We start from the raw sequence: 12,902 nt of genomic DNA, 5'->3' as shown, positions 1-12,902 counted from the left end.
TCAAATGGAAATTGAGTACGATATCCTGTGCTTTAATTAAAGAAGATGGAAATAAAGAAGCAAATTCAAAAATCAGTATACAAAAGTCGATTGATTCCCTCTATGTAGAGGGAAGAAGAGCTTGAATAAGAGAAGCATTCTGTGTTATGCTTTAATAATGGCTGGAGATCTGCCACCATGCATTTGTCAAATCCTGTAGAATTTCACAGCACAAATAGTACATCTTAATGTGGCTCAGGAGTACATATAATGTCAGCCACAGTTTGTGGGTAAATTACATATTTAATTAAATAGATTAAACAATAAATAATGATATGAGCTCTGCCTGGACATATTCCTTGCCTCTCCAACCAGTTTGCCAAGGGCTTGAATTTCTTGCTCATTATCCTCACACTTGACATAAACCCTGGCTGCGGAGTAAAATCTATCACTTGTGGAGATTTTTTAATATAATGATGTGTCAATTTCAACCATGGATAAGGCCATTTAGCCTTAGTAAGGCCTATCGTATTAAGATTGTGCCTGTTTGGCAAAATTTCAAGTCATCCCACTTCATATTCAGGAAACACTTTCTCTTGAGTTTTAGGTTCATTACTGAGGCTCCTCGATGGACAATACATTTTCCAATTCTGAGGACAAGGCAGAGGAGGCCCCTCTGTGAGAACTTTCATTTTGCTTCAGGAAAAGTACATTGAATCAAATATAGGAAAGGCTTGCAATGTGGCGGACAGGTTCGGCTGTTTTATCATGCTGGTGTTTTATCTTCTGGACTGCAGTAAAAGGAGCACAGCTGTGTCTGTCTCTGTGTAATAACTTAGGACTTACCTGAATAAAATGTGGGGTGCCATGAGATGAACTGCTACCTCCAGTTAGAGAGGCTCCAGGGACAAAATTTCAAGAGCCTTCTGAGGGATAGAAGAGAAGAGCTGCCTTATTCTCTGATCCCAGGTAACTGCTCAGAGACAGAGGCAAGGGCTGGGGACACCCAAACGCATATACTAGGTGTCTTTGATACAGCCTCCATTTCCCTGCTAAATCTATGCAATGACCCACTGAGAAATCTGGCAAGTGGGGCTGAAGATCCCTGGTGTGTCAACTCGAGGGTTGGACGGAAACAAGTGGTTTTAGTGGACGTTGAAGTAAAGGGAGGTGAGCTGTGAGGAAAGAGCTGTTGAAGACTGGGGAGACTCAGAAGTTGGGGTAGAATCTCGACCAAAAATCTCAGCCAAGGAGTGCAGATGCAAATCGATTTGTTAGGGCTGCATAAATGAAACAAGGACTTCGCCAACATACTAAGTTTTTTCAACAACCGATTGTATTCTTTCAATATTTGTAAGTATTGATCTTTTGGAAAAGTTTAATGAAATTTCTTATATAATTCTGCATTCAATTTATTCCCTGACCACTTTGCTATTATACATTTACATGCCACATTTTTATGAATAGACATTTTCTCAAATTTCTGAATTATTTTGCTAAAGTATGTGTTAAGAGTTTTTTCTAGAGGTCCACCTTCTTGACTCACTTTTCTGATGAGAAATCTATCAGGTTTCTCCACAGTGATTTGCAAGTTTGATAGCCCCTCAATGTGAGAAACTTAATGTCAACTAAGAAATAAATTACCACTAAAGAATTTTCTCCTTTCAAGATGCCAACCATGTTTTATCCAGTGTGAAATCTCACATGTGCCACAAGTGTTGCTCTATGAAGAAAGGATTTCTCATGATTTTTCATTGCATAACTTCTCCAGTAAGACATATTTGGTATTCCAAGAGAATTCATTGCCCTTGGAAAGACTTTCCCTTCTTATTTAGCTTATAAAGGCTTTCCTCTCTTGTTTTCCATTTTAGCAGCATTTTATCACTGTGTTTTCTTGTGAACCTCAAGCCTGGTGCTTGGCTGAATGTTTATTCACAGAAAATACAAATAAAGCGTTCATCCAAGTAAAGTTTTCTTATGTTATTTGACAATAAATTGCAAATAAAAACATTTTCACACTGAATGCAGAGTTAGAGATTCTCCACCTGAAAGTCCCACATGTTTTAAGTTAAAGCTGTTGCTGAAGACTTTTAGTTTATTATGTTGACAGTTTCAGCTCTCTCATGTCATTTATGATCAGATCATTAACAAGTCTTTGGTACACACATGTCATACAATTTCTCTTCCATATGAATTTATTCATGTGGACTGAAGAATAAAGGTAACTGAAGTATCTTCCATGTTGATTACAGCATTTCTTCAAAATGTGAGTCCTTTGGTATGTTTAGATGCTACAATTACAGCTGAAGTCTCTTGCACATTCCTTACATTCGTCATTCCTAACACCATGTCATCTAAAGTCAGAATATGTTCTGAAGAAGTTTATAATTTTCTCTCCAGGGTGAATTTCCTGATGCTATTTAAGATTAGTACATTGACTGAAGGCTTTCCCACATAAATGGCATTCATATGGCTTTTCTCCAGTGCATGTTCTCTCATGTCATCTAAGGTTGGAAGACAGACTGAAGGCCTTCCCGCATAGAAGACAAGCATGTGGTTTCTCTCCAGTGTGAATTATTTTGTTTCCTCTAAAGCCAGAGCTTTGACTAAAGGCTTTCCCACTTTTATCACATTCATAACACTTTTTTCCAAGGTGAGTTCTCTCATGTCTTCGAAGGTTAAAGGATTGAATAAAGGCTTTCCCACATTGATGACACTTATACGGTCTCTCTCCTGTGTGAGTTTTCTCATGTCTTCTAAGGTGAGAACACTGAGTGAAGGCTTTTCCACATAGATCACATGCATATGGCCTCTCTCCAGTGTGAGTCATCTTGTGCCGTCTAAGGTGAAAGCTATTAGTATAGGCCTTTTCACATAGATTACATTGATATGATTTACCTTTAGTATGAATTTGTTTATGTGGTTTAGGGGACAACTGATTACTAAGGGATTTTCCATACTGTTTGCTGACATAGGGTTTCTTTCCACTATGAGTTAACAAACACTGAGTTATTGTGGAACTGTGAGTGCAATCTTCTCCCGAATCATTACATTCAAAAGGATCCTCCAGAATGAGAGAGTTCTCCTTTGGGGACAAAGATTAAAAGCTCTTAATGGTTTACCCACATATATCTATACATTCAGTTCACTACCTTTGAATCCTAGACCAACCATTCAGTGGTAGACCCCAGTTGAAATCTTTCCAATGTTACTTGTGTGAAAGGAAATGAAATTTTGGGACCCCAAACTCATTTAACCAAAGGGAAAAATCAAGCTGGGAACTGGGTCACACAAACCTGCCTCCCTCTTCTGGTTCCTAAATAACATGGCTACAAGATGAAAAGCTACACGCCTCCCCCATATTTTGCCCACAAGGAAATTCCTCATGAGCTGTTAAAATTACACCATGGCAATGCAAACTGATAGCTTGTCTTTACAGGTGCAGTCATCCCCAGTTCACCAGACACGAATACATATCTGATTGTTTCCCTGCCCAATTTTGCCTATGTTGTCTTATGTAAAATGCAGCTTTCCTGCATTATTCCTCTGCCCCATTTGTTTATGTCATCTTATGTTCAAAAATCCAGATTCAATGAGCCAGAAGAATGCATGAATGACTATTTTTTCTACCCACCTTTTACATGAAAATTGTGTACTTCTCAATATCCCACCCTTTCCCCTTTAAATTTGGAGCCTTCAAAATCATCTTTGGAGAAAGGCATACACCTGTCTCCTGGGTGCATGTCCTTAACTTTGGCAAATAAATCTCCTAAAATGATTGAGACTTGTCTTGTCATTTTTCTCGATTGACATTTGCATACACATTATCTCCTACAGACACAGATATGTTCTGTTCTGTAAGATCCCAACTGCAGACTTATTGCATTAATTGTGATGATATCAATATCTTTCAATGTCTGGGCATGAGCAATGTATACGCACTTGTTCTGTTTTAGAGATCTCATGTTATGGTTTGGAACACAGCTCAATTTATTCACTAAATTCAAAGTATCCAATTTTTTTTGCTTAGAAAGCATTTAATGCCAGCCTAATTACACTCGGGTGATTGTGCTTCATTACTAACTTAACCCATTACACCATGTCTTTAACTTAGATGACTGGTGTACACAGCTATAAAACTTACCATTGTCATACTGGTGGATGCGTCTTTTCTGATGATAGGATGCATGGATATCATGTGTTTTTTCTTAAGGGCACTTTCCCTGTCTGAAATAATTGAAAAAGAAATTGTTACATTGGTATTATGGTAATAAAATTGTTTGAAAAGCCCCAAGGCCCATTTACTTTTTTTCAAAAATTGACACTTAGATGTGGCAAGTGTGTCAAATGAAGAAACTACTTGAATAGGAGAAATAGATTGTACAGTGTCAGCAATTAGAAAAGATTTTTAAAATTAAAATGTGAAAAGAGTTAAAATGGAGATGAGATATGAGGCAGGTAAATAGAGGGATAATCTTCACAGGGGTATCAGGAAAAGAGTCAGCATGTGAAAGTTTAACCCCAACAAGTACATGAATTATCCTTTTCCCAAAAGTAAAAGAAAAGGCAAGAGGACACAAGAGTAGCATCTGACACATGAACAAAATGATAATCACATCTAAGGAATTCTGCTCCAGTAGCCTAACCTACATTTTAGAAATTATCACTCATTTAATAAAACCACTCATTAATATTCAAGTGATATTATTCATTGACAAAGCACCTCCTCCTATTAGAGCACAGGACCCTGTTGCTTACCTGGATTCTGGTCTGGAAGAAATTCTCTTCCTTCCTGCCACAGCTCTTTTCCTTGCTCCAGCTGCAAAGTTATACAGGATTTGCTTATCTGGTACCCTGTTAGTGGAAAGAATACATGTGTTTTGAGTTCGCTGTCAATAAATGTGCATTATCACCAAGTGTAAGGCAGGCTATCAAGGAAGAATAAAAACAATGAAAGTCAGCTCAGGCCACAAGACCTAGAACACAGAAAACTCCCCAGGATTTTTCTGACCCAACCTGAGACTAGAAAACAAATCCAAACCAAAGGTCCATCAGGAAAAGGAAATTCAAAACAGTCAAGACCTACGAATGCTGAGTCCACACCTAAGTTCCAAGACACAATGCATAATACACAATCTTTTCAGAAAGAGAGTAATTAAATCTCTGCACAGTGTGTTTTTTATTATTCTCACGCAGAACAAAAAAAAACATTCGATTTACAAAAATAATTGGTGTTCTATATGGAAAAGATATTGCTATTGTTTTCACTAATTGGTCTCAGCCTAAGCATACACTAAAGCGGAAGAGTTATTTAGAAAATATTTAATTTAATACATTGAAAATATTCATTAAGTTCCCAGGTCTGTTATGAGTATTAGAGACTGACTACCAAAGAAACCATGAAATCCTTGTCAAGATTACATTCTAATTGAGTGACAAACTAAATAAAATAAAATAAAAAGAAAGATACTTATTTCAGATAGATTTAGAGAGTTCAAACTTTTTTCAGATGAGATCTGTGAGAGAATCAGAGAAGAGATTAGAGTGAGATATGGGGAAGCTGTTCTAACACTTATTGAATGAATGAGCGAATGTGTGTCTACATATGTATGTGAATGTTGAGGGACTCACCGAGGGACACCAGGTGACTGATATTTTCCAGCATCACATCTCTGTACAGCTTTCTCTTGGATGTGTCCATCATGGCCCACTCTTCCTGGGTGAAGTCAATAGCTACATCTTCAAAAGTCACTTTCTTCTAAAACATCACAGACATTTTAGTTTAGACAGAGAAATCCCTTTCAATGTCCAGAAGAGGAAGGCTGCGATGACATAGCTAGGAGCTGGGTATGCAGAATACTCAGTGTTTTGGGTTCCAGCCAGTTCATTCTCAGTACTAAGCTGGTATCTGCCTTTCAGATTCACTCACAGAGATATACCCACTCTGAATCCATTAAACTTTACTATAAAGAAATATCGCATGAGGTGTGGCATAATATAACCCAGATTTTTTCAGTAATGTATTAATCACCTCTACATAACTGATTATAAAATTTTCACTTCAACATTCATAAATAAAATGAAATTTACCATGAATTTCAAGTAAATTACAGATTTGTCACAAGGCAAATAACCATGATTTACTACTTTTTAAACACGATTGTGATGAAATAATTTATTTCTCTAGATGAACCACAGGTTTCTCACCAATCAAATGGTTAAAAGACCTATTATGTGTTTTGAATAATCTAATGAACTAATAGAAAACGTGTTTCCTATCTAGCAAATATTTATTAAATATAAGTCATTGGTCCCTTATTCATTAAAAAGTTAGAAAGTAATGAACCAGACTCCAGCATTCTTCAGAACTGAACAAGCTTTATGCAGAATATAGGATTCAATTCATACATATAGTCTCTCTAATGTTATATAATTCAGGTGTTCATGACAAGGCTTAAAGACAGTCTAGCAGCACAAGACAAGACCCCTGAGGCTGCTATACTGAGGAAATCTTAGTCTGATGATTCCTGTGATATGAAGCCTCCTGTTCTCAACTTTCTCTCGGCAATCCAAACATCAGTTATCATTGTTTCTCTTTTAAATGTACCTTGTCACTTCACTTGTTCAAGGATTAAAAAAGCCTCTTTATTGATTTTTTTCTAACCAGCCCTTATAAAGCATTTCCACAGAAACCTAAATTGTGCTCTAGCTACTATATTCCTTCTTCTGAGTGTGCAACCATAATTAAATAATTATATTTCTTATACGTTACTTTCAGTTACCAGAAGGCAAAAAGGTTAATTACCAAAAGGTAAAATGAATGGGGATAAGAATAATAATGACTTCTTTAGTTATCCTTTCGCAAAGTTTTTAAAACCTCAATTATATTTTATCAAACTTTTCTTTTCCCTCAACACTGCACAGCTCTTGCCCAAGTCCTATCACACTGGATTTATTGAACTCAGCTGCTAGAACATCAGACTCACCGTTGGGCTGTGATGTTCTGCTCTTCACTCATCTCTATTGCCTGCATTCATCACAATCCTAAGTCTATTTCAGCCAACAGTACAGTTAATGGGTCAATTATTTCCCATGAGATTATAGGATGGATAGAAGAAAAAGAAATATATAAATGAAACCTCTCATATCTTTTTTTGTAAATAGCCTTAATAGGGGCGGGAATAAAGTAATATAATATTAGAAATTATATTGATAATTTAGGAGTCTTTGACACACGATACCCAACCTAGACTCCTGAGAAAACCTAATTGGAGGCCAGATACCTGAAAGCCTCCTGATTGCATTTGGAACACCCAGGCTGGGTGGATTTTACATCGTAAAAACAAACAAAAAGAAGAATAAAAATGAAACACCCATGCAAATTGGAGAAAACTGCCCATTTGCCAGCAATATGGGTATAATTTCCGTAGAAAGAGGCATCCCCTACTCACTAGTGAATGCATTGTCAGGAACTCAGTTTCTCTCTGTCTCCCTCTGGATTTCCACTTGCAGGCACTTTAGGCACTAAGAAAAGCTGAGGTTGGAGAAAGGACATGTGAGACACCAGTCTTGTGCACAATTTTCAGATCAACCTGTGATGAAAAGCCAGACTTTCACTGAAGTGTGACATCACCTGCACCACAGCCTACCCGACAGACACAAACACGCAGAGGCCTCTCCTCTTTTCCCGCGGTCACAATTAGGAAGCCGGCCGGGCGCGGTGGCTCACGCCTGGAATCCCAGCACTTTGGGAGGCAGAGGCGGGTGGATCACGAGGTCAGGAGATCGAGACCATCCTGGCTAACACGGTGAAACCCCGTCTCTACTAAAAATACAAAAAATTAGCCGGGCGTGGTGGCGGGCGCCTGTAGTCCCAGCTACTCGGGAGGCTGAGGCAGGAGAATGGCCTGAACCCGGGAGGCGGGGCTTGCAGTGAGCCAAGATCACGCCACTGCACTCCAGCCTGGGCGACAGAGCGAGACTCCGTCTCGGAAAAAAAAAAAAAAAAAAATTAGGAAGCCTATGACTATGGTTGCTAATAAAGAAGGAACACAGATATCTTGTGAATGAGAACGTCAAAAGCACTGAGTTTTGTATGTTAATTGGCGCAAGTCCAGATATTCAATTCCCTCACTGATTTTAAAACACAGGGATCCCTGACTCCATCCACATGTGGAATATGATTTCCACCTACAGATAAACACTGGGATTTCTCAGATTTTATTATCCTAGCTTTACGCCCTAGCAATGTTTCTCCAACACCCACCACAGCCTTCTGAAGCCTTACTCCACTTTTACTTTCACTCAACTCTGACTTTTGTATTTCCCCTTGGAACTTGGAAATAATCAAGTAAGAATCTGTTTTAGGGTCGAGTGCGGTGGCTCATGCCTGTAATCCCAGCACTTTGGGAGGCCAAGGCAGGCGGATCACCTGAGGTCAAGGGTTCGAGACTAGCCTGGCCAACATGGTGAAACCCTGTCTCTACTAAAAATACAAAAATTAGCTGGGTACGGTGGTGCTTGCCTGTAATCCCAGCTACTCAGGAGGCTGAAGCAGGAGAATCGCTTGAACCCGGGAGGCAGAGATTACAGTGAGCCGAGATCCCACCACTGCACTCCAGCGAGGGCGACAGGGCGAGACTCTGTGTCAAAAAAAAAAAAATCTGTTTTAGGATGGGGATAATCAATTCAGGGATTTATTTCACTTAGAGGGTCAACACTCCCATCCTGCTAATCTAGCCCTTAAAATCTCCTGCATCAGAAATTAGCAGGAGTACCCTGAGTCATGGTGTTTCTGTCCTGTGTATACAGTCACAATCCTCTAGGATGCTCAGAAAATACAAAATAACTTAGGGGTGGGAGAAATTTAGCAGCTCAATCTGATATTTTACTAACGTGGTATCTAAAATTCTTGCAATCATGGTTTATATTAGTCTTTGTTAGTTGCAATATCTCTGATTATCATGATACATATTTGCTGAGAAATACCGATGTCCATGTATATATTCATACATAGATATGTAGATATATAGGTGCATATGTTTATATGAATGTATGTGTTTGAGACAGGGGGAAACATGCATGTATTATTTCCCTGCTAAAAATATAAAAATAATTAAATATATTTTATGTACAAATGATAATTATGTGTCACAAACAAAAAATTTACTGACCCATTTGTACATGAAGTCCAGGAAAAATAAAAAGGGTAACTTTGTATTAATTGTGACGTTGTGCTTACAGATGTACATATATTTCCTTATTTAACCCTCATCGTAACCCTGCTGATTATAGTTTATTTACCAATTTAATAAATGATCAACAGAGTTTGAAAAATATGACAAAATTACAAAACTAGAAAATGACCCAGCAGTACTTTTAATTATATTCTGCCTGTCGCTGCCTCTTCTTGCTTTTTGACAAAATTACTCGCCTAACCAAGGTTCTCTATGATTCTGGGGACTCCAGCATTTAGACCCCAGTTCCCAAACATCATTGTGTCTATTTTTACTGCCACATTTAATGCACATTTACAGACTTCAACAAGCACTTTTCAATATCAACTTTTTTCTTATTCCTTGGACTATTTTCTACATCTGTTCGTCAAGACTCCAGTAACATATGACTCCATCTGCCTGTCCCTTCCATGAATGTACCGGACAGTACATGTATTATGTAGTCTAAAATTCAAGCAGAACTATAATTCAAGCAGAATTTTGAAGTCTATAATTCCTTCAAAAAATAAGATATTAGAGAATGCCTACAAAGCTTCAGTGAAACCAGCTGTAACCCTTAATATTATTACCATGTAAACCCTTCCTCGAATATCAAAATAAGATTTGGGCTTTAGAGAATATTTGTGTGTAATTATAACCCAAACATGAACTAAAAGTAATTTAACTGGTCATATACAGACTGTGCCAGGGACAAAAAAGGACAAATATTATAAGAAAGTTAAAGCATACTTATTTCATAAAGGACTCTTGTGTGGAATCTATAAAAACTATTTCAAGATGTAGAGATTAAATATATTTTAAAACACATACATACACAAGCAATCTTTAGGAGAAACTCTTAAACACTTATGTTATGGGTCTCAAATTTTCATTAATTCATAGAAAAAAATGTATTGACAAACTTTTCACCAGAGCAGGAATAACAACTTATGTATTTGGTGACTTCAAGATGAGAGCCTGCACAGCTTAGTATCTCCCTCCAGATGTCTCTCTCTCTCTCTCTTTTTATTATTATTATTATTATTATTTTAGCGGAGTTTCGCTCTTGTTGCCCAGGCTGGAGTGCAGTGGCGTGATCTCGGCTCACCGCGACCTCCACCTCCCAGGTTCAAGCAATTCTCTAGCCTCAGCCTCCTGAGTAGCTGGGATGACAGGCATGCGCCATCGTGCTCGGCTAATTTTGTATTTTTAGTCGAGACGGGGTTTCTCCATTTTGGTCAGGCTGGTCTGGAACTCCTGACCTCAGGTGATCCGCCAGCCTCCGCCTCTCAAAGTGTTGGGATTACAGGCGTGAGCCACCGTGCCCGGCCCACATCTCTTAAAAAGTCATGAGGAAGGAGCCATTCTGCATCCTCAATATTACCTTAATATTTTAAGGGCACCCATAACAATTAAGAGGCTGACTTGTGACTTCCTAGCCCTTTCACGGCTATTTAGACACACCTTAGTGAAGTATTAGGAATGCAGTATTAGGTCTCAAGTTCCTGGACAACAAAACCATGTTCTCCAACAGATCTTCCGTAAAAATAGCTGATGTCTATATTCTTTTGCCTGTCCTTTCCCTTCCTTTTTATTCAGAACTGCAGTCTCAAAAAGAGCTATTATTTAGTAGATTCTCTCAATTCTCAACACCAGTGCTATACAATGTCGAGTGACATCTCAGGTGCTAGGGAAACAGCAGCTGACATTCTAGCAATGCACAAATAGAAAAGCAAAGATCACCAAAGAGTAAAAGAGAATAGGTTTTTTTAAAGTATGAAACCAAAATGAATATATATCAGATTACACTGTAAATGGAAAATCCTATTATCTTGACAGGATTGCAAGGCTCTTGTGGCTTCCAACATCCAATATATTCAAAGCAGTTCAGGACTGGTGAAAGTGGAATGGAATTTAAAATTATTCTAAGGTTTTATGTGTGAAAGCACCATGCCCTGAAACAAAATATTTATTTTTAAAGTGCATAATGAACACTGCATACAAAGTTTGTGTAACAGGAGAGAGGAAAAATCTCACATTTTAAAAAAAGGAATATGCAACATATTTACATACGATAAAATAAAATTAAATTAAAATACAGCAATGGAAGAATCTAACATCTGAAAATCAAGGGAGAAATCTATTTTAAATAAACTTGGCACAATTTTTAAAGTAAGTTATGAAAAATAATAAAACCTGAATATGGTACGTAAAAGTACCAATACAATAAAGCTAAAACAATATCCATGGAAAAAATTATTTGCTGTACATTATTTTAAAAAAATAATCTAAGTACTTACCTCAAGAAAGTAAATGAATGAAATTTAAAAATTGCTTGAGAAAATCTATGAAAGGGAATGAATATAGAGAAGCAGAATATAATTTAACTATAAACCACACAAATAGAGTTTAAAAATAAGTGGTAGCCAACATGCCCAACAGGATTTTCTGTGATGAAAGAAATTCTGTATATCTGCATTGTCCAATGCAGTAACTACCACACATATGTAGTTACAGAATTTCTAGTTTGGCCACGAATTTGGCTATTACTACTAAGGATATGCCATTTAGTTATTTAATTATAATTAATTTACACTTTACAGTCACATGTGACTAGTAGTTACTATATTGGCCAATGCAGATCTAGAATCTTAGAGGAGGCAGTTAAAATAATGAGATATGGTCAAAACAAAAATGGAAAAAGCACACAAATAGTGAACACAGAATATGAGAATGTGAAGTAACAATTCACACAATAAAATTTAATAATGAGATGCTGCCTTAATGGGACAAATGTCTAATGATATACAAGGCTTGTCTTGTTACAGGTAGAAGAGCATGAGCAGGGCAAGAGAGGGCCCTTCCCCTACCCACTAGAAATATCAGGTGATGGCCTGTCAATTATCACATTGCCTCTCTGAAAATGATAATTAGGCAGCACCAGAGAGAGGCCATTTCCTGATGGTCTACACCTGTTAACATCAAAAATGTTAATTAAATGCAGACCCCAGGAAGAAGCAACTTCTTGGGCATGCATGTTAAGAGACAAAAATGGCAAAGTATAATCTTCCGGGGGGCACACTCCACTGGAAAAGGAAAGAAAGCCTCAGATGGACATGCATATAACTCCCTAAACACACCGTGCATGCTCAATGTCAAAGGGTAAGGAAAGCACTGTGCATGCTGGAAACTCTCCCTAAAGGAAGAATCACGGGAAAGAGGCAAACCCATGGCAGGATCAAGGTTAAAGGCCCTTCTCTTTTCTCTCTTGGACCTTCAGGCATTTGCTCGGGTCTCTTCCAAGAGAATTTTCCTTTCCTTCCTGTTCTAAAGCCTTTTTAAATAAACTTCCTTTTTAAATAAACTGCTCTGAAACTTACCTTAGTCTGTTTTTCTGCTGTATGCCCCTCAGTCAAATTCTTTCTTCTGAGGAGGCAAGGACTGAAGTTGCTTATGGACCCATGCAGATATGCTGCCAGTAACTGCAATCTCTTCTACTGGTAACAGTATCATTGTAAGGGAATGAGGCCAGTTCACATCTCAGTGCTTGGAGAGCTCACCAGAAATAAAAAGTTGGAGGATGCAGTGAACTTATCTACCTTCCAAGGCAAGTCCCACAAGCAAGCAGCAAGACTCTCTTTCCCCAAGGTCTTAAACTCTTCAGATGCTCCTTCTCTGGGAAAATGCATCCTCTGATTGGCTTCCCCT

The 12,902-nt window shown here is 37.9% G+C and overlaps 1 protein-coding gene across 7 annotated transcripts in view; it reads right to left on the bottom strand.

Moving 5' to 3' along the window:
• Positions 1 to 11: 11 nt before the first annotated feature.
• LOC129050281 (zinc finger protein 705A) overlaps positions 12 to 12,902 on the bottom strand; it is a 66,970-nt gene continuing 54,079 nt past the window's right edge. For 2 of the 7 annotated variants that reach the window (XM_054532128.2, XM_054532130.2), the window contains 5 exons: positions 7,431 to 7,513; positions 5,611 to 5,737; positions 4,738 to 4,833; positions 4,124 to 4,206; positions 1,989 to 3,064 (listed from right to left, as the gene is read on the bottom strand). In XM_054532128.2, coding sequence (XP_054388103.1) covers positions 2,480 to 3,064; positions 4,124 to 4,206; positions 4,738 to 4,833; positions 5,611 to 5,737; positions 7,431 to 7,442 — 903 coding nt within the window. In that variant the 5' untranslated portion in view covers positions 7,443 to 7,513 and the 3' untranslated portion in view covers positions 1,989 to 2,479. Of the gene's footprint in view, positions 3,065 to 4,123; positions 4,207 to 4,737; positions 4,834 to 5,610; positions 5,738 to 6,965; positions 7,030 to 7,430; positions 7,572 to 12,574; positions 12,901 to 12,902 lie in introns of all 7 variants that reach the window. The other 5 variants (XM_054532131.2, XM_054532133.2, XM_063716419.1 and 2 more) reach the window with 4 other exon arrangements.

Source organism: Pongo abelii, chromosome 16, assembly GCF_028885655.2.
Source record: "Pongo abelii isolate AG06213 chromosome 16, NHGRI_mPonAbe1-v2.0_pri, whole genome shotgun sequence".
Classification (NCBI taxonomy): Eukaryota; Metazoa; Chordata; class Mammalia; order Primates; family Hominidae; genus Pongo; species Pongo abelii.
Note: the sequence above shows the minus strand (reverse complement) of the source record. Positions and strands in the feature narration are given on the sequence as shown.